Source organism: Dermacentor albipictus, chromosome 7 (genome assembly GCF_038994185.2).
Source record: "Dermacentor albipictus isolate Rhodes 1998 colony chromosome 7, USDA_Dalb.pri_finalv2, whole genome shotgun sequence".
NCBI classification, from domain to species: Eukaryota; Metazoa; Arthropoda; class Arachnida; order Ixodida; family Ixodidae; genus Dermacentor; species Dermacentor albipictus.
The window spans coordinates 112,445,172-112,467,379 of record NC_091827.1 but is presented as its reverse complement, the minus strand read 5'-3'; the positions used below and the strand labels follow the sequence as shown (position 1 = coordinate 112,467,379).

At 44.4% G+C, this 22,208-nt stretch overlaps 1 protein-coding gene across 1 annotated transcript in view; it reads right to left on the bottom strand.

Moving 5' to 3' along the window:
* Positions 1-1,094: 1,094 nt before the first annotated feature.
* LOC135907309 (uncharacterized) overlaps positions 1,095-22,208 on the bottom strand; it is an 88,408-nt gene continuing 67,294 nt past the window's right edge. The window contains exons 6-9 of the mRNA XM_070521436.1: positions 18,133-18,153; positions 6,649-6,672; positions 6,010-6,036; positions 1,095-1,316 (exon numbers count right to left, since the gene is read on the bottom strand). Of these exons, the coding sequence (XP_070377537.1) occupies positions 1,171-1,316; positions 6,010-6,036; positions 6,649-6,672; positions 18,133-18,153 (218 nt within the window). The 3' untranslated portion in view covers positions 1,095-1,170. The remainder of the gene's footprint in view (positions 1,317-6,009; positions 6,037-6,648; positions 6,673-18,132; positions 18,154-22,208) is intronic.

The following is a 22,208-nucleotide window of genomic DNA, read 5'->3' as shown; positions in this document are numbered from 1 at the left end:
AGTTGCAGCGAATAATTTCAGCATGCATGGTCCAACTAAGGAATATACCTTTGCTTCAAATTTCTGGCTACTTATACGCTAATGTTCTTCTTCTGGTTTACGTACAGTCGCCATGAAGTTAGATAAAGCTGAGTACTAAACAATGATAGCGTCGCCGATCTGCTAGAATACTATACCTTTCATACTACTTTCAAATACCAGTCTATGCGCTGACAGTGAAACACGTCTTCTTGAGGAAATGGTATTGGAATAAAATTATCTGTTTCATGTTTACTTAAATCCATCACTAAAGCTTCTTAATATATTTCGCTATTTCTTCCACAACAGTCTGTTGTGCTGGATAACGGTGTCTGGCAAAAATTACTTTTTGCATTATTTAGTACAAAAATTAAGGTCCGTGAAGAAACTGACAACGCTGCGCCTTTGATCTGATTACCATGCCTCGCTTATGGACAACAGTGCGTAATTAGTGTTTAAATGTCTGCAGTATAAGTATTTCTTCGTTATTCCATGCGCAGTAATTGCTTTGTGCAGATCTGTTGCGCTTAATGATTACCTACAAAAAATCATGACTAGGCTCGTTTTTATTTAACTTTGCTAAACAGTATGCACTATATCACGGGTGTCGAAAATACGAAATGACTCAATATGACCCACTCCCCACATAGTTCATGAACCCCGAATGAATATAGTGCGTGGATTTATTCATCAGTTTCCTCACGTGCAATGCACACAAAAATACTATGCCACCATTTATCGGTCACTGCATATTGTATGTCTTTTCGCGTATTTGGCACGTAAAACCCCATATATTATTATTATTTTCGCGTACAAGTTTTAATGATTTTCTACAAATTTTTATTGAGCTATAGAAGATGTAGTCCGAGAACTCCATATGGAGTGTAGATTTTCATAGGAACTTCCAAAACAAAAGGGCATTCTTGTCAGCATGGCGAGCCAAAAAACATTGAAGACTCGCCACTCATGCATATCTACCCTTTATTTAAGCTTGCGTGTTTTTTCAAGCGTTTTTAGGACGCCAGATACAGAATTCATTTTGCTAGAATAACATTGCTGAAGCATTTGGTCGCACATTTGAAATATTGTTGCCGGGAAAGAAGCCTAGTTTTTGTATAAGACAGCAGTGGCTCATAAGTGATTCGATAATGTCTAATAGGTTTTGCAATCTTCTGTGTATATATTGTAGTCGTGTGGTCTATGTATTTTGTCTCTTCTGTTGTCGTACTCGTCCTTGCACTTTGGCGGCACGGTGTCCTTGTGGTCATCATCCACATATAGCACGTAACTTGGGCGACCTGAAAAAAAATGCATTTGTTCGGGCTCACATAAAACTGATATTGAATAGGCCAATACGTATAACACAAATCTCGAAACACATCGCGTAGTTGTGATTATCTTTATAAGCCCAATTTTGAAAACTGCGCTACCATTCGAGAGGTCGAAGTTTGGAAAGCGATATTTCATGTATCATTTCGAAATGGAAATGGAAATGGGCTCTGAAAATTTCGTTTCGTTTGTTGCGGGACGGCTGCAATTTGATAAGGCCAGATACATATTAGAGTTATTATTAGGGTGGTTCCATTACCTCATTGTGAGAACTAACGGTCGCACTTATTGACGAGTGTTGTCAACAGCCTGCCGACCAGAGGAATTCATTTTGGCCTAGTTTTAGGATCGAGTAATAAGTTTCTTGCTACGTTTATTTCCCATTATCGTATGAGGAACATCAAGCGCCATTTGTAGGCTTAGATGAGGAACACAGGACACGAAAAAAAAAAGTTTGGCACTCGGTTTGCGGTATTTTAGATGCCAAGGCAGTGGTATCTTACATAGGATGTAAAATCCTTAAAATTTGCTATAATGTCTCCTATGGGACAACAGGACGCACCTGGAAGATTCTCAGGCACCTGCTCGACGCGGCAAGCACCAGAACGGCGACCCGTACAGAGATGGCCAAGCTGCGACACAAGTACAAGGACGACCCAGAGGCCTTCGCGGAAGAGATCGTGCAGACGCACCTCGCACGCCCTAAAGGGCAGAGTCACCCAGAGTACTGCGGGGCTCCCAACGTAGAGCAGGACGTGGACTTTTCCGTGCAGGAAATTAGAACGGTCCTCCAGCTTCTGAAGACCAACTCGGCGCCCGGTCCTGACAGGATCACCAACAAGATCCTGAGGAACCTGAATGACGACGCCATCGAGAAGCTCTGCGAGTACATCAACGCGTGCTGGAAGGAGGGCCGAATTCCGCAAGAGTGGAAGACCGCGGACGTTATACTGATACCAAAGCCGGGCAAACCGCTGGAGGTCCGAAACATGAGGCCGATCTTCCTCACGTCCTGTGTCGGGAAAGTGATGGAGCATGCCTGCCTTAACAGGGTGACGACGCTGCTCGAGAAACAGGACGCCTTCGGCACCCACATCATCGGTTTCCGGAAGGGCCTTTCAACGCAGGACGCCATGCTGCAGATCAAGGAACAGGTCGTGAACGCTCCGAGCACGCACGTGCGCGCCCTACTCGGGCTAGACCTCAAGAGCGCCTTCGACACTGTGAAGCACATGGCCATACTGGACAAGATCAGCCGACTCGATCTCGGGGCGAGGTTCCACCGATATGTCAGCAGCTTCCTGAATGGGCGCGAGGCGACAGTCAAGATCGACGGGGCCCCACCACGAACGGTCCGAATGGGTGGTGCGGGAACGCCGCAGGGCTCCGTACTCTCCCCCATGCTTTTCAACCTCGTCATGATCGGCCTGCCGGAGCGTCTTGAGGCGATAGAGGACATCAATCATACCATATACGCAGATGACGTGAAGGTGTGGACCACGGAGAACACGAGCGTCGGTGAAATGCAAGACCGACTGCAGCGGGCCGTGCGGGAGGTGGAGCGGCACCTCGAAGACACGGGACTCGTCTGCTCACCCGACAAGTCGGAGATCCTGCTCCACAGGCCGCGCAAGAAAGGACCCCTTCCGCAGGCCGTGCTAGACGCTCGTCGTTTGGGCGTCCGCGTCACGACGAGGGAGGGGACCCGAATACCGACGGTGTCCAAGTTGCGAGTGCTCGGCCTGTGGCTGGAAGAGAACGGTGCCAACGGCGAGCTGGTTGCCCGACTGCAGAAGAAAATGGCCGCCGCCACACACCTCGTGCGGCGGGTCACGAACAAGAAAAAAGGAATGAAGGAACACAACGTTACGAGGCTGATACAGGCGTGCGCGCTGAGCCACATAGCGTACGTCGCCGCATACGCCGACTGGAACAGGAGCGAAACCGACAAGCTGAACGTGGCGATCCGCAGGGCGTTCAAGACCGCCCTGGGAGTACCCCAGTACACGCCAACCGACAGGCTCCTCGAGTTGGGCGTACACAACACGCTCGAGGAGATCGCCGAGGCGCAGAGAATCGCGCAGCTGGAGAGGCTGTCGAGCACCGTAACGGGAAGACGAATCCTGGACTTGCTCGGGATTCGATATCACGAGGCGCGTGGACTGAAAGAATCACTGCTACCGGAAGTCAGGGACGCCATACAGACGGAAAACATGCCGAAGAATATGCACCCGGTGCATGACGTGCAAAGACGTATACGCAGGGCGGTAGCAATCCTCGAGAAGCATGGAAGACAAGAAGGCGTCCTCTTCGTCGATGCAGCGAGGTACCCGCGGCCAGTCGGTGACTCTGATGGCGACGAGGAACGTCGACCACCACCGCCGCTACAAGGGAATGTGCGAGGCGAGCCGCAGTTACCAGCACCACCACCCCTACTCTTACTACGACAACAACGGCAGCAGCAACAACGGCAACATCAACACGGCCGACCGACGGCGGCGGCGCCCGCCTTTTCCATGGCCGTCATAGATACAAAGGGAACGATCCGAGTCACGGCATCAGCGAGGCTGCCGTCGGCCGAAGCAGCGGAAGAGATGGCCATAGCCCTCGCGGTACTCCACGGAGGTGCGTAGGATAGCCTGATTATCAGCGACTCCAAATCAGCGATTCGCAATTACATCAAAGGTTGGGTGTCCGCGGATGTGGCGCGTATGCTCAACGCCCGGGCCGGGGACTTCGGATCCGGCACCATTACAAACAAGTCCCTCAAGTGGTTCCCCGCGCACGTCGGGGAGCTTGGCAGTAACAGCAACTATGACACCAACATTGCTAACGGCCGAAGACGCAACGACACTCCACCCAACCACAACGAGCGCGCCCACCTCGTCGCGAGGCAGCTTACCCGCCGCGACGTGGTCACCCAGAGGGCAGCCGCTGCCGTTGTTGTGCGGGACCCCAGCGGAGGAGTGACGGCGACGGCGGCTGCCACCCCGTCTGGCACGGCCGCTGTCGTTACCAATACAACACAGATCGCGGCGGACGGAGCTGGGGATCACGCGGACGCCGACTGCGATGTCAGGGAGTTTCCGGCAACGTACAGAGAGGTGATTGGTCACTATCGGAAAGAAAGAAGAAAATATCCACAACCCTACGGGCGTCTAGACAGGTCCCAGGCGGTCGACCTGAGACGGTTGCAGACGGGCACTTTCACCAACCCCTACCACCTGCACCGCCTGTGGCCCGCGCTGCACCCGTCGCCCGGCTGCCCGTGGTGCGAGCACGAACGGGCTGATATGGCCCATGTGCTTTGGGAATGCCAACGCCACGTGGAACAAGGACAAAGAGGCACGGGGAATACAACAGCGGAACCCTCTGAAGCGGGGCGCCTCGCTGAGAGATGGCAAGCCGCCCTCCTCAGCGAGGCACCCGAAGACCAGGAGTGGGCCGTCCAGCGGGCCAGGGCCGTTGCCGAGGATCTCGAAAGATCTTCCTCGGGCGATGGTCCACTGGCAGCCTAGCCCCGGGCACCAACATCAACAACTGCTGGACAAATAAAGTTTATTCCTATCCTATCCTATCCTTGAGTACCATAAATTGAAGCCCATTTCCGCATTTCTACGCAGCCTTTTCTCCTACTGCGAAAAATGGTTCCTCAAAATACGTTTTGCATTTAAAAAATTATCCTTATTCTCCACGTATTTTGCAGATTTTAATAAAAAATGAACCTTTGTTGGCGCAGTTATGTTTGCCATCATTTAATGGTTAGGCGAATTCACGAACTTTCATCCATCTATGCCAATATCTCACCATTTGCCTTTCACGCCAACATGCGTAGCTACGTATAGCTATTGAAGAAAGCCCTCTCACGGAATGTTATTTCACTTATTATGTACTATTAAGTGTGTTCCACTTTTAAATATAAAAATATATTCATGTTTAATTTATCTGCTACTGCGTGCACTCGAGCATACGTCATATACATTCAGACACCTTATTCTGAATTACGCTGACACTCACCACGCGAAGACATCGTGGCGTAGCCTCTAGATAACAGGGCGTTCCAAGATAAAAGCGGTAAAGTAGCAGTAGACGCCTTGGTACATGACGCCATGGTCTAGACCTAACTGGTTGGCAATCCATCATAAAAAAAGCACTATAGTGCATTCAGGACCAAAAAAAAAAAAGAATGACCGAAACCTAGCGCTGAGTTTCAATTGAGCGTTTATTGAAAAGGGTATCTACATGTATATTACCCTCGATAAAACCGAAACGCGTGGCAATGCGGCATGTCTATACATTGCTTTATTTATAATAGCATTAACGCTTACCGCCATATTTATGAAGATGAAACTACGTAATATTTTGTAGCTATATTGCAGGTGAACGTTTTCTTTTCACCACAAGCTAGCCGGCTCGTTAAAGATGGTGACAATGGCGACAGACTTGCCGGTCAACTTAAGCAAAAAATGGTTTACCATGGGACCATTAAGCACGTATTGACCACTGCTACTAAGAAGGATCGACATCTGGGTGAGTTGGTACTGGTTGAACATCTTGAAGGGGCAGCGCGAAAAGACGATGACAGAAGGCAGGAACACACAGGACAGCGGTCCTGTGTGTTCAACTGCTACTAAAATACCTTTCTAACGAATTCCTACTTACTAAGGCAGGCGTGCGTATAATTTCCAGCTGAAATATAAATGAAATGGTGTTACTTTAGTGTGCATTATATTAGAGTATTTTCTATTATAAAGTTGGAGTCATAGAACCAAAAACACTTAACCATGGTCCCTAACAATATATATATATATATATATATATTAAGGTCTGACAACTTGAGTGACAGTAATGTGTTTCTGTCCTGTCTCCTTCGTCTGGCTGTACCTTGCAGCCTATATCTCACTATATTTGCTGTTTACAAACATACACTAGGAAACATCCGCGCATATACCTGCTGAGCTTATCTGTCCACAGTATGGGCAGAGAACTACCGTTTATATGTATACATTCAAAACGCGTCTTTATAATGAGCCTTCAGTCACTGAATGACGCACAAAACAAGCAAAAGTACCCGAACTTTTTTTCGTATATGCACAGTTTACAGTTTGCACTTTTCGAGTGCTAGATGGTAACGTGGTTGCCTATTTGATGTCCCTCTATAGCTCAAATTATGGCGTCAAAATAGATTACTGCGCTCAAGATGCCCCCACTACAAGGAAAACAATACGGACAACAATAGTACAATATTAACAATAGTGAAACATATAGCACAAAAATACAAGCTTCCTAATATCTACTTACCGGTGATATTTCTACAGGTTTCCCCTAAGGAAAACAAAAATAAGTACTGTTAGTTTCACCGGCAGTAATCTTTGTATAGAAAAATTGACAACCTTTACACTTTGTGAAGATGGAATTGCAGCGAAAGCTGACGACAATTCGAGCTCTGAAAAGGGAAGCAAAATGCTTCACACCTGCCGCGGGTGAACCATTTGCAGATAGTGCAATGTCGTTCGAACTCGCGGCAAAGGTGACGCAGGAGGTAAGCACCCCCCCATACGGGGCCGATACCGAGGATATGGCGATTCCGGACCGAGCCGCGGTGGAGGTGAGGCAGGCGTTTAGCACTCCCCATACGTGGGCCATCCCGAATATCACGAAGGGTGCGTTACAGCTTCCTCAGCCCACAGGGATATGTGGCATTGAGCTTGAACCCTTTCTGCACTATCACCAGAATTGGCCCACATGGTGATCGTTTGTGGTGATGGTTGCCGAAAAAATTACGGAAGGTTTGTCCAATACAGCTTTCGCTGTAATAATAATAATTACATTTATTGCACCCCCTGACGTCACAAGTATTACATATCCAGCTCACATAAGCAAGGTAGCTTGTCTGCGCGGCTGGGCAATAGATTGACACTTGTAGTACTAATTCGTGTACAAATGGATGACGAAAACAATAACAACAAAATGACAGAATTTCGAAACATAAAACGAAATTTGTTGATGTGATATTGAGAAGGCAGTTACACACTACGCATATAGGGCATATTAAATGAAAGGCATTCACATAAAAGATAACTTTGGGATCAGTTTGCACGCACAGGTTTCGATACTTAAGAAAATATGAAAATCGTACGTGATATATAAGAGTCTACTGAATGCGCTCCTTCATTCTATATGTGCTTACGAAAGCTTGGATAAAGGGCTTAGCAAATCTAGGTTTTACATATCACATATGTCCATAGGAATAATTTCATTCTAATTCATTCTAATTATTTTATTCTTGCTAACAAAATTAGCCGGAATGTAGATAGCACGAGTTCTCCTGCCTTAGTTTCTGTACGTATGAGGCACAACATACTACAGCAAAGCTGTATATGGCTAGGACCCCGAGATTCTTTCGCGTCCGTCGACAGAAAACTACCATCGTCAATAGCTCATACCGCAAGCAATGGTTCATACGCTCGTAAGGCAGACACTACAAGAATTCAGCAATGTGAAGCGAACTGTGCGCTGACTCTTTAGAATTGATCATACAACATACTCAACAGCAGATATTCTAACAAAGAACAAGCAAAAAACAGGCATCCTAACGACATAATTTACGATTTGGCACTGGTGATAGCAATACAAAGCACGTATCGGTCTCCACTAAGATCTTCCGGTAACGATTACTGTTGCAAAAGCTGCCGCGGTGTCGTCAGCTTGCAACGTGGGGTGTGACGTCTCTAGTCTTTCGTATATGAAATTATCAGCCTAACAACTGATTCCAATGTTTTTGCAGCACTGGTGTGGGCAATGGTGGGCTGTCAAAATTACAATTATTTCCATTCCTACAATTTCATTAAAATAGCACTACTATCATTACTGCAAAGCCATAAAGCATTGCATACTCCCCACAGCAGCAGTAGTGGTGCTTTTCAATAGCTTCGCTGGACATCCACTTTTGCAGGGCAAGGATGGGAGCTTTTTTTTTTTTTTGCTGACGTAAGCAGCAAGATTTGGGGCGCTATAACGTAAAACTATTCCAAACTTTTCTATTCCAATTCTGCTATCAGCCCTCCACGATTGGTCAAAAACTTTTTTCGGCCAGCCCCACTTCACCTGTCTGTCACGCGACGTCACGAAAACCGCGATAGCTCCCCATCTGATATGATGTGTGCATACTGATTATGCATGATTTGACAGGAAAAAGAAAAACAGTTATTTCTGATTCGAACCCTTTTCGCATTAGCCCTCGGCTATTGGTAAAAAGTTTTCGGGCTGCACCCACTTCACCTGCCTGTCACGCAACGTCACAAAACCGCACAAACTCACCGCGTCAAAGTGACGTGCACGCGATAAAGATGCATTAATATGCCGAACAAAAATGATTTTTCTTCGGAATACCTGCAGCCTGCCCCGTTCCGAAAGGAAAAAAAGATAGCTGCCGCCGATCGCTGAGACGCTGGCTACTCGCACCTGCCGGAGAGCATGGGTGTATTTGCGTATAATAAAACTTCTTGCGTGGCCATGTAACGTTTTCGAGCACATTCGGCACGTTTACCACCTCATTCTGCCAACTCTTCTTTGCTGAGGGTCAGTTTTAGCGTCATTCTTAAGCTTCCGTTGCATGCCGCCGCGATTTTCGATCAGCCACCCCAAGCTAAGTAAAGGAAAGCCGACCAATCGCAGATGCCGGCACCACCCTCTTCATCCGGTTATCGATTTTCAGTGCACTAGCTCTGCCCCAGCTGATCCCTCTCCACTTCAGCGTTCTCCTCGCCTCTTGTCAGCCAATTAGATAGGACAAGCCGCTCAGTGTAGGCAAGATTATTCGTTTTTCAAGCAAACAAAAGTGATCTCCTATGAACGAGGAGAGTGTTTGATTGGTCTGTACAGACAACCCTATGGGTGACCGCCCGGTGCTTGCGTCGGTGGTTACGCAAATTTGACGTCAGGAGATTGGAATAGAAACATATTGGAATAGTTTTACGTTATAGGGCCCTTGATGTTCAAGTTTTTGCATTTGTCGAAAAACCATTTTTACACATGGTGCCATCTGGAATTTGTTGCTCGACAAACAACATATTCGATGGGTACATACTCATGAAGACGTCCTGCCCATGATCAAGTGTGCCATGAGGGAGGCTATAGGCCATTCTTTAGAATACGGATAAATATATTAGTCCTACTAAAGTAAGCAAAGCCATAAATTGATATTTTGTACCATATGATCGATTAATCAAGCCATTTGTAAACTATTTTACGAACGTTTGTATCACCCGCCGTGGTTGCTTAGCGGCTACGGTGTTAGGCTGCTGAGCACGAGGTCACGGGATGGCATGCCGGCCAGGGCGGCCGCATTTCGATGATGGCGAAATGCGAAAACACCCGTGTTCTTAGATTTAGGTGCACGTTAAAGAACCCCAGGTGGTCGAAATTTCCCGAGTCCTCCACCACGGCATGCCTCATAATCAGAAAGTGGTTTCGGCACGTAAAAACCCAAAATTTTTTATCGTTTGTATCACACGAATTATACAGGGCATTCAATGAGCGAACACAGCACAAAAACGTCTTTGGAGCTCTTCAATGTGGACATTTCATGAAAGCGTGTTGGCGCATTGTAGACAAATGCATTTCGTGTTTCTTTTGAGTTATCGGCGCACATGAGCATGCATCGCAGTGATCGTAGTCGAAATATATCCTGTTAGTCTTCAGCTTATTAATAACACATCGTTGCCCAGGAACCAGTGAAATAATTTAAATGCGTCATACTGTACTACTCGAGCAGCTTCGTTAAATAAATTGCCCCATATAACCAAAGCCGTGTCATCAGCCTATACGTATTGTTTTATTTAAATGGTAAGCATTGAAGGTCGTTCACATAGAGGTTAAACTGGTGTTGTCCCATAAGACCAGTGCGGCGCACCCCTTTTAACAAACAGAAAGGTATAGGACTCCGCTACACGGACACACTGATGTGTACCTGTTAAATAATAAAAATAAATGAGTAATACGGACCTGTGAAACCACAGCATCTTAGTTTTGAGAGTAGCACTTCATAATCTAATGTGGCAAATGTACTTTGCGAGCCAACGAAGAGTCAAAATTGCATTGTTTTTATCGATTTTGTTACAGACGTGGACATTAAATCCTCCAACAGGCCTATAGTACTCTATGATGAGCGAAAACCCAACTGCTTGGTTAATGAGGCTGAACTTTTCACAGGAGAGAGCAGCATCAATATGGATTATTTTTTGCGAATGTGCCCTCTCAACGCGAAAGAATACATACTGGCGGGTAATTGTTGTATAACTTTTGAGATACCTTTTTTTATAAAGCCCTCTGACAATGCAAACGTTCGTTTTTTTATAATTCTGTCCGGTTTTAGGTGTTTCATTTAGGATCCAAACATTGTTGATTTGAACACAACAAAATTTGCTGTTATATCTTTTATCCTAATTTTATCAAAACCTTGAGATTTCATTAAGGTTTTAGATCGTATTCTATCCCGTTATTCACTTTATGAAGCGTCGCAAGAACAACAGAATGAACGCGGGAGAATGCAATATTGTTTGAGAGATTTGCTGGTGTGCACACATTTGTGTTGTTCCTTGCTTACTCAATAAAGTGGTTGTTCAAACCATTTGCTATCTGCAAAGCGGGTGACTGGGGAAAGGAGTCCGTAATAGTGTCATCTGTACTCTTGTTCGTAGGTCTCCTTATAATAGAGAAGATGAAATTCCATATTTTCTCAATTTAACGATTGAAAGCTGAAAACTTGCCTGTGTGTTAGCGCTTCCTAGCTAGTCCTATTCTGGCTCTCACTTTGTTTCTCAATTACTTAAATTCTTCCCATGCAAGAGTGTTTCTGTGTTTATCCTCACATTTTTAGACGTTTACTTTTCCCGCAGCAAGGTTTCAGTATTTCATTTTCTTTCGTAGGCTCTTTAATTTCTGCGTTTAAGCTTCATTTTCATTGTGAGCAATGGTGTACCTCCGTAAAGGCCTCTGCAACCAGTTTGTATGCCTTTAGATAGCTTTGCTATGTTGCAGAATTCCCTTTAGGAGCTCACACACGTTCATTTATTTGACTAGTGTTCTTATAGTGCCATAGCTTCAAAAAATTTAGCTTTCCAGCTCAAAACGTTACTCTATTTACACAACTCTGAATATAACAATAGCAATTTCATTATGGTACAATACTTTCTTGTGTAACAATATTTCTCATCAGAACAACTGCTATGGTAGATATATTCAAATAATATTATATTACTAAAACTGAACACGTGTTTTATTGAAAGCCGTCGCGGATGATGCGTTTACTTAGGGATATACACCAATGTTTCCACCAAGGACGCCATAATCAATTAATGCCACCGTTTCGAGAAGGCCCAAATAAGCGGAGTAGCTTCTTAGTTTTCTGGCCTCCCTAATGCTGCTGCGATGTCATGCTGGGCCTATTTTGTGAGTACACTAATTTAGCCTTAAATTTTTTGCGTTGCCTTCATTTACGTGGCTTTCGAAGTGCAATCAGCAAATTCTCTTCCTAAATGAAAAAAAAAAATCTCCAAGCAGGAAGTTGTCAATTATTAAGAAAAGCTATCATATTACCTTTATTATGGTTCATAGTTATTGGGCATCATTACCGACATTCTAAAGAGTACCCGAAAATTAAAAATAAATCGCACTAAGCCGCTCGAGCTCAGTGATGGCACTGCTCTGACGATTATTGTGAATACCGTGAAAACAACTTTTTTATGAGGACAACTGATGTTGCTTTTCATAAAAGGGAATTATGCTGGACTTTCAGCTCGGACCAAATGCTGTAACAACGACTTTCACGAAGACTTTTAAGGTTCTTAAATGGCCAAAAAGTACAAATATCATACACTTCATAGTGGAGGCGGACACCTGGTTTAGCATATATACAGATAATTAAAAACCAATTCGTAAGTTTCCTTTATAAACCAATTAAATGAAATAAAGGGTGGATTTGACTTTTGTTACCAGTAGCTTTTTTTTCTCTCCCGAAGTGAACACAAGGTAGTTCTGGTATACAAACGTTACAAGTACATATTTATGATTTTTTTTTTCAAGTTAGGCTGATCCACTGTAAAGGACGAATAATCTGAGCACTTATATCACCGTGAACTTTTGAATACGATGTTGTATAATATATAAGAATAGAACAAGTACTATGTAAAATACATCAAGGGTGGAAATAGAAATAGCGGAGACGACCAGCTGTTTATTGCGAGATGAGAAAGTGAGGAAATCTATAGATGATTTGTGGGTGACTTCAAATATCCCTCGAGGCCCTGTGCATGATTCAGTTCCCTTTTTGCGAAACATAAATTATTTGTAAGATACAATTCCTCCTAATATTACCGTATTTATAGTTGCAGATTGTTTCATTTACTGAGAAATTACCGGCAGCCGGGACCAAATCACACTAAATTCTGCGCTACGGGTGGTCGCGGCCTGGTGCGCAAAAAACAAAATGAAAATTTAATTCAGCAAGACATCATACATGCGGCTGACCAACACAACTAAAAACATGGTAGCATTTGATTATCATATTGATTTACAACATTTAACAAAAGTTAACCCTTTTAAATACCTTGGCGCAACAATATCCATATATGTAAACTGGAAACCGTACAGTAAGGACATTTACACGAAGAAAGTTAAAGCACCCTGTTCTGAAGGTGAAGTTACGCGCATATGGAACCCTTGTGCAGCCCTCGTTAAACTATGTGAGCGCTACATCAGATCCGCACCAAAGATGTCTTCTAGCAAGCATGCAAAAAGTCCAGAGAAGAGCGGCTTGATTCAAACTATCGTGATACGAACACACATATTATGTCGCTGATACGTTAAATTATCCTAAACATTCTAAGCTTGCTGAACATAGAACAATCGCGAGATTAAAGGCTTGGTATCGGTTACACCGTAATTCATTAATTGTGAATGATGTTCTTTACTTAAATACACGTTATTCTCGAACCTTAAGAAGTACCCATAAAGAACAACTGGGACCAACCACAGTGGGAGAAAAATGCTTTAAATATTAGTTATTGCCTAACAGAAAAGTAGAATAAAATTTTCTACCCTCAACGTCCTTTATTCAGCCTCATTAAAACAATTTCAAGTGTCGCTTTCGTCTCATTTCCGTTGCGGTATATAGTTTTAGCGATATCTCGTATTGCTGATTTACATCAAGTTGGGACACTGTTTCTCTTGTTTTCGATTATTTTCTGAGCAATATGCGTGGGAATGCTTGGCTGCTTTTTATGTTTTTTTTTCTCTCTATTGCCTCCTTATTGGTCTCACATGCGATTTGCTCTTCACCATATTGTGCGCTATATTCCTATTTTCACATTTATATCTGCTTATTATTGCTATATTTCTGTTCGCCTAAACACTGCCTCTGTTTAAAGTATTGTATTATGTATTTTTTATATTATTCGCCCTTTAACAAGCCTATGTCAGGAAGACTCATAAATAGGCAATAAAAATTGCCAATCTGATCATATGCTCCAACAGAAAGCAGACAAAACCCATTCATTCATTTTGCCGCTTGTGTAGCTGAAAGCGCGCACACTTCATTTGCTCTAACAATGCGGAAACCTACCTAAGACAGCGATCAGCATTATGATACGGCCATAAAGTAACAACAGTATGTACATAAAAAAAGGATGAAATCGGTGATAAAGCTAACAACAAACGAGCACCAAAAACCATACAAAAGGAAAAGCAGGGGGCCATAAAACCAATGTACAGAGATATCATACAAATATTGCCAAATGCGCAGAAATAGCAATATCGAAAAAGGCAACTTCGCTGTCTAAAAGTAAAATGCCCCTCAGTTTACACTGGTTTTCTATGAACCTCTTTGATACCAATTTTGGTAAGTGGGTATGGGCTACTAGTTGTGTGCTGCTCTTCATATCACCTGTTCGACGACAACCCTGGTAACTAGGTATGTGACACAAGGTAGGTGCTTTTCTAAAATGACGAAAAAATGGCCAGGCTTAGCTTGGTTAAGCCAAGGATGCGTTGCATATTGCGCGAGTTGGGGCCCAGCTTTTCCTCTGGCTGTCGTGACGTCACGTCACGTCACGTGGTTGCGCTAAAGGTCAATGGTGGCTGCCCGGCCGCGCCCAAGGGCTGAACTGAGTGATTGCAAAATGCAACGCATAAAAATAGAAGCAACTTAATAACAAACATAGCAAACTTAAAAGAGAACAGACCCACATATGAGAGAGTAAAACTTTATTAATGTAAATAAAACAAGGCACGATGGTTAGAGACGCCCAGCAATGAACAATGGCTCATACCCTCAATGGTGGCTGCCCAGCCGCACCCAAGGGCTGAAATGAGTGATTGCAATATGCAACGCATAAAATCCCTAAGTTTGTCTCATGCATAGTGGAATCGAAGCAAAGTTACAAAGGTACCTCATGAACAATACCCCGACAATTTATCAGGGTGCGCCACAAATGCACCGGGCATGTCCCGCTTTCCCATGAGCGTTTCTCACGCCACCAAGTAAGCAAGCTGCGCCATGAATGCACTCTGTACGCGTCGGCCTTGAGCGAACCTCTCGTCTATTTGGGCGACAGCGTATGTGAAACTGGGTGTGCTGCAAATCAGAAAACAGTTTACAGCCTTCGCAGGCGAAGGCGGGTCTCACTTCTCCTATCGAATGCCAGTTCTCGAAAGCACCACTACGTGTCGCGGCGTGTCCATACGAAAGATGTGTTTCTCAGCGTTCACACACTCCAGCACCCCATGCATTTCGGAGGCATCGCGGTGGCGGCGCTTGTTGCCGCCTGTGCTCTTAGAAGTCGCACTGCAGTACACGCCTCATAACTCTTTTGGACTGTGGCAATACGTTGTCTCGCTTATTCAGTATAAAAGCATTAGCGTCGAAAGTAATCGGGAGATGGCTTTTGCCTAATTTTATCTCAGGTGCACCTTCTGAGACTGCGTACGTACGCAGGAAATGGACCAGCAAAGGGATAATGAAAATGAATTGTGCCGATCGTTGCGAACTGTGAAGCTGGTTCCAGGGCCGCCTTTAGTTTGTTGCCCATACATCGAGAAAGCGAAACCTGATGGTGCTAACTAAAATAAAGAGCAATTTTTCGAGAATAAATGTTCGAGAATGAGTCACTAGAAGCCGTGCGAAAGAATTTCGAGATGGAACACGTTTTCTCAAGGAAGTCCGAGAATGTAGGAATAAATATACAAAAACAAATGAAGTTGCGCGGTCCCTGCAAGACAATTGCAAAAGCCGGTCCGATAATTTTTCACTTGTATGAAGCACAAGCTCTGCTGCCAGCTACTCCTCATCGTGTCCAAAAAAGGCAGCAGCCAAAGTATGGTACGCACATCTAGCAGGGCATACTAAGTTGTCTTGTTGACAATGACCGTTGCTTGGTGCGAAACCCGTTGAAAACTATTTCTAAGCTGCTGGAAGGAATTATATCTGTACCAAGAGCCTTTTGAATTGGTGTAGATGATCTAGGATATTCAATTCCGCAGTATATTCTTATAGCGATATCAATTATATGGGCACTGCAGGCACATTTTTGCCATCGGTGTGAACATGATGATTCGATGGCGTCCACGAGCAATACCAACGTCACCGCACACCGTATGCTGTATGGCCAAGTGAAAGCACGCGAGGGGAACCGAACTTGGCGGGTCATTTTGGCGCGCGCTATGTCGGAAAACGCAGACGGGTTTTGAGCGAAAGGCTTTGAGGGGATGGGATAGGAGAAAGGGAGAGAGTAGGCTGGCGTTGTGCTCCGGGAGTATTGCGAATTCGTGAGCGGTGCAAGGGGAACTTACGACTGCGGATCAATCTCGTGCATCACAGAGAGGGCCGGGGCGGCTTCTACTACGCCAGCAACGGCGTAGTTTGTACGGTTGTACACCTCTATTGAAAGCGATCTGCAGACGGCTCATACCTTTGTGCGCGCTGTTCTCGGTATTCAGTTTGCGTTGAAGACATATACAGCACAAAGGTCATATCGCTCGCAGCTGCTGCCATGCTTGCTCACGCCAGGGCTCGACAACGAGTGTCCGCGGTGATCGAGTGTGATGTGTTAATGGTTTTCTGTGCGCGCTGGCACAGAGCTTGGTAATTTAGTTAGTAAGCAAATGCTTCCAAGTTTATACGGCCGATGAAACTACTATCATTACTTCGAATAGCTGTCTACGAATTTGCGTCCTAATTGATGCTTCGCAGTTTCGCATTCTTCGCATTCGCAGTTTGCCCCCTTTTGGGGCAAACTGCGATTGAAGTTCAAATTACCACCTGGTATTTTGCTGCAGCAGTCCTAAACGACATCTTTTGGCACTCTTCTCCAAGCGCTGGATCAACACTTGTCGCGTTTGAATGTCATCGCTGCTTTCTTGTATGTTGACGACTGCTAGGAGGTGTAGGGTAGGATATCGGACTACAGAGTGCAGGATGGTATGACAAACTTTTTTAATAACAAAATGCAGCTTTTGAATTCGAGTCTTCATTTCGTTGAGAAGCATATCTACTGGAGCCAGCAACAAAGCATGTTGTTATACGAAACTACCCATTCAAGTTTACAAAAATGGGTATAGTCTTAACATCCAGTGCAGCAGACCTCGAAAACTGGGCGTACCAAATGCAGAGAAGCTTCAAGGCCTATGTGGGTCGACTGCCTGCAGCCATATTCCTTACAGCCAGTGCCCTCCGTATGTGAAAGTCTGCTACAAAAACACGAAGACTGCAACCTTAAGGTGAAAGGCCGGGATAAGTAGTGAAGAAAAGTTATCGCGTGCATGCCCAAAGTCTCCTTCAACACAAAGATTGCAAGCAGGTATCGGTTGAAAATTTTGTTGTTTACTGTGTTCAAGTTACCAAAAACATGTTCAGATATGTCGAAACAAAAAAAGACGCGAATTTCACAGATTGTGTCTGGGGTGCTGTTTACCGCATTCTATTGCCTTGCGCGAAAACTCACATAGTACAAAAATCTCGTGGTAATATAGTTCGCACATGAGAGCACAGTCTGGCCTTAAGAACTAACATTGTAGGGGGGGAGTAGTCTTCGATTAGGAGGCAGAGTGGAGCTGTAGCTGTTCCACGCATTTATTTGAAGTGGCGTCTTGGAAGGCGCGTGTGATGTGGCAGAAAAAAAAATGATTGTAACTTTCATTATCGGTCGAAATATTTAAGTGCGCGTGCGCTCCTCGAGTTTTATTTAGGGCAGGAAAGTTGCCTTTCTCGATGTTTCCGTATGTGATTTCTGTGCCTTCTGAATCTGCGATCTGCATCTTAATTTCATATCTGGTTTTTGTTTCTGGGTCACATTTTCCGATCTTGACCCCCACATTGTGTTCGTTAGGTTCCATTGGATATTGTTGCTCTTTTTTGCTGTTTTTGTAATGGCTATGTAATGAGTTTTGTACTGATGCACCTCACTTTTCAATTGACGAAGAAAGAAAGTGTGCACGCCTCACGTTTTAATGATGGCAAAATTATTACGTAGTTTTTGTGCGTGCGTTTCTAGGTATCGCCTGTAATTGCGTTGCTTATATAGCGGCTTTCTCTGGCCTCATGTAATGAAGACTTAGTAGTCGATGCCCTGCCTTGTCTTTATTTTCACCTTTTGTGTATTTTACACATAAAACAGTCTACATTGAGTTCTTTGAAGACAGGTTTTGTGCATATAACGTAGATATCGTCAATGAAAAACAATATCGGAACGAACAATAGGTACACCTCTTGGAGGAGGAGTATTTACTTACATGGTTCTGTCTTACTTGAGTCTAAGCCAAAAGGAATGAAATATTATTAGTAAGGTCATTTTTTTTAACTTCAGACATATATACATGGAGAACACTAGTCACATTTGTAATAAGCAAATTACCTTTTCCGCCGAAGGTTGTTCCATGTCAAAACTATTGAGAAAATTAGACTTGAACATTGTTTTAAAGAAGAACTCGTCATGCCATGGTGATTTACTTCAAAAACCACCTGGCGTGTGGGCGATTCGGATGGTCCACCAGCCGAAGCGACACTGCGATATACTGAGACAATTAAACGTACGTCGTACTCTCTTTCTTCATTTTACTAACGGGTCTAGCAGGATTTCTTCAGCCACAACTGTGTATATTTATATATATATATATATATATATATATGGGCATGTTCAGATCAGAACGGTAATCAAGGTGCCATGACCCTTTTTTGTTTTCAATGAAACTTTTATATTTGATAGGACAATCTGTCCACACAAAGGAATACACCTTAGTTTTGCAAGAAACTTGGTAGTTTTCTCGGAATAAAATAGTATGTCACAAGTGGTGAACGTCGTTTTTGCCACTTCGCGAAGTTGCAAGTTTGGAGCCTCACTGCATGCACAATAATGTTTGTCCGCACTTACGTACTTTTTCTTCACCTCTTTGCAACGTGGACTATCCGAACGAATAAAAAAAACGTTTTCTTGCTGTGTCAGTCTTCGAAATAAAAAATCGCAAACTTCGCTTCCGGAGCTATACGGTGCAAAAAAGGCACTTTTCAGGGCAGCCTCAGGGCAATATGCCTAAAGATCTCCACGCTGAATCTATTTCTCAGTATTTTTCAGCTACTTTTAATCATTTTAGGCAAGTTTTGTAGCTCTACACTTGACAAATAATTTTCAATATAGCCTCAAATTTGGCCAAAGTTCAAAAACGTCAAAAAAGTGACAATTTTGACTTGGATTTAGAAAAACATCATCATTGAATTTCATTAAAATTTGCCTGAAAAATCCTCAATACTCGATAATATTAGGGTATGAAAAAGTGTTGCATTATATTGTTTGAAAGTATGAAAATAAATACAAGACTGAGTTCATGATTTCAATCCCTACGATTGCTCAGTATTTTCTCTTAGGATGGGCTATCGTGAGAAGCTGGATTTAGTATTGCCTTTTTGTGGGTAAATTTTAAACGCTACAGCTGCTGAGTTCATAAGTGTAATTTTTAAGTGTTTTTTTCTCTTACAATCAAAGGTCTAAAGGTCCTATTCGCTTTCGTACTCTTCTAACAGTGGGACTTAAATTACTGTAAGCATATTTGAGAACGTTATTTTGGAGTGACGTGTGGATAGTGGTCGTTTATGCAACCATTTAATGCACCCGTCACTACTCTCAAGATGCCTTTAACGAGCTGCCGCCGCTCCATGGATGAACCACACTTGGCAGCCGCTCCTATAGCTATACAACACCCGACGCGACCTTGAATGTCATAGCACCATGTGTGCCGCCACCACACCGAGGCTTTAGCCGCCGCTATCATCTTTCCATCGCAACGCACCGAACGCCTGGCAGTTATACCTCAGCCTTGGACCTTCGACCGAGACAGGCCCGATGAGCAGATGTTGTTCGGATCTCGAGTTTCGCGTGTCGTTTTGCAGGCCTGGTAGACGGTGGGGTCGTTTTCTGTACTCACGTGGTTTCTCTGCGCTCGAGGGCTCCCACGACAAGGATACTTGGTATCTCAGTCTCGGCTCGTACGCCAGACCAAACCAGCGTCAGTGTCGACGGCGGGCAGGCTGTGTTAAAAATCCATCCATCTGTCCATCTCCATTTTTTTTTGGAAAAGCAGCTTTGGGCCCTGCATCCGTCACCTGCTCTTCTGTCCCACGATAATCTTCCGAAGCGGTGAGCTTTTGCATTCATGAAGAGATTTCCGCGGCGAACGTTTTGTGCCGACTACTCAAAAAAGCTCAAACAGAGAATTGAAAAAGGACGAAATTTTCGCAGTGTAAAGACACTCAATGTCGCTGCTCTCAAAAAAGTCCTACTTCCTGAAGAAGCTCCCCGAGTACGAGAAAGTGACTTCATCTGTCAGAATTGTTACCGTCGGTTCGAGGCAGACACAGATAATATGCAGGCAGAGTCAACCGAAACATTCGAAGAATTCCGCCCTGGAGAAGAAATCGTAGAAAATTTAAACTCCAGTGTCAGCCTCACCTCCGCAATCTCGTCCCTAAAGCCACCGAGCGCTCTAAAAAAACGCCTCAGACTTTCCTATGCAAACCGAAAGCAGGAAGAGGTGGAAAGAGCTATGGTGACGAAAATGCGATCAGGGTTACAGGCAGCATAGAATATCCCAGAAACTTCGCGTGCGTCACAAGAAAAGTGTGCGCAGTGCGGCAGCTGGGAAGGCAACCTACATGCTGCCTATAATAGGTGTACGTCCTTTCAAGAGCGTTGTCAGCTGCTGACACTGCTACCACGCAACCTAACCGTGAAATATGTGCAGGAAGTTATTCCCGAGGCAATGAGGTACGTTATTCAAAAATCGAAGATGGTGGATGAAGAAGGCCAACACAGGAGCGATATACAAGATGCAAGCTACAACGCGAAGACATTACCACCGTTTTAGAATATTACACCATGGATGAACTCGATTGCTCTAAACAGACACCGAACAAAAAGGATGTTGTGAGAATTGAAAAGGAGGGAGAGAAAGAATGGGTAGCTAAACGGTTCATGACGCGGTCCTTGCGAGAAGCATTCCGTCTCTACAAGCAAGCTCACCATGCCTGCCATGTTGACCTCACAAAATTCATATCCTTGCGTCCTAAGTGGGTGAAATTCTCGCCACAGTGGCAAGTGTGTGTTTGCGTGTGCTGTGCAAACTTTCAGTTGTGCCTCGTGGGAGTGCAGAATACCTCCGGAAGGTCGCTTTCTCCCTATGATATGCAGAGTCTCTGCGTATGCCAGGAACGTACTGCGTCATGTTTCCTCAGGAATTGTGAGCACGGTCCACAAGATGGCATTTTCACTTTGGAAAATTTTGATATGAGCAGCGAGGACGAGGTGTTCATTGCTTCACGGGAATAGGGTGAGCTAGTTAAAAAAACTCTGACCGCTTTATAATTTATGAGAGAATTTCTAAGAATGACCATGAAATGGATTCCCCACAACTATATCAGATCTGTGCAAGCAAAAGCAATACATGAAGAAAAACAGAGCTTCGAGAGAGGTGCAATTGTTTTGCATTTTGATTTCACCTAAAACTGGACAGTTGTGCTTCCAAACGCAGCACAAGCGTACCATTGGCAGAAAAAGCAGGTCACCGTGTTTACCTGCGTTGTCACGTCAAGAAAATTGACTCGGAACTACGCCGTTATTTCCGACGATATGTCTCATGCTTCAGCTCATGCATGTTTGGCTCTGTCCAAAATCAAAGGACACCTCGAAGACAACGCGCCAATCTACACTAAGATAACACATGTGAGCGACGGGGCTCCCGTTCACTTAAAGAATAAATATCAGTTTCATGAGCTACAATGCAGTGAATGTCAAGAGACGAAATGAATGTTTTCGGCCACTGGACACTGCAAAAATGCTTGCGATGGCGTTGGTGGGCTTGTGAAACATCGAGCATCACACCACAACTTTCAGAAGCCTGCAAGTGAGGCCATACAAACAGCCAGCGGCTTCGTGGACGCAATTCAAGGAACGCTAAAGAACATCATTCTGGAGCTCCCACCGAGGGAACTTGCAGACTTTCGCGAAATGAAGAAGGAAGAATGGAAAACGGCAAAGAAAGTGCCTGGAGTTCAGACACTCCACATGTGGAAGTACGTTCAATAAAATTAAGGCAGTGCATCCTACGTGGCCTCCACCGCTGCTTTAGAATGGAAGAGACTGTGATCTGGTTTGTGCTTCGGCCTGGACAATATACTGTGCGCATGCCGAAGTCAACTGCTGCCGTTTATTTCTTGTTACGATTTTCTGAATTGCAATCTGCACATAAAGTGGCATACCATTTGTAAATTGTGTCCTGATTAAAACTCCTGCTGATTAAAAACCTTGCAGATAAATTGC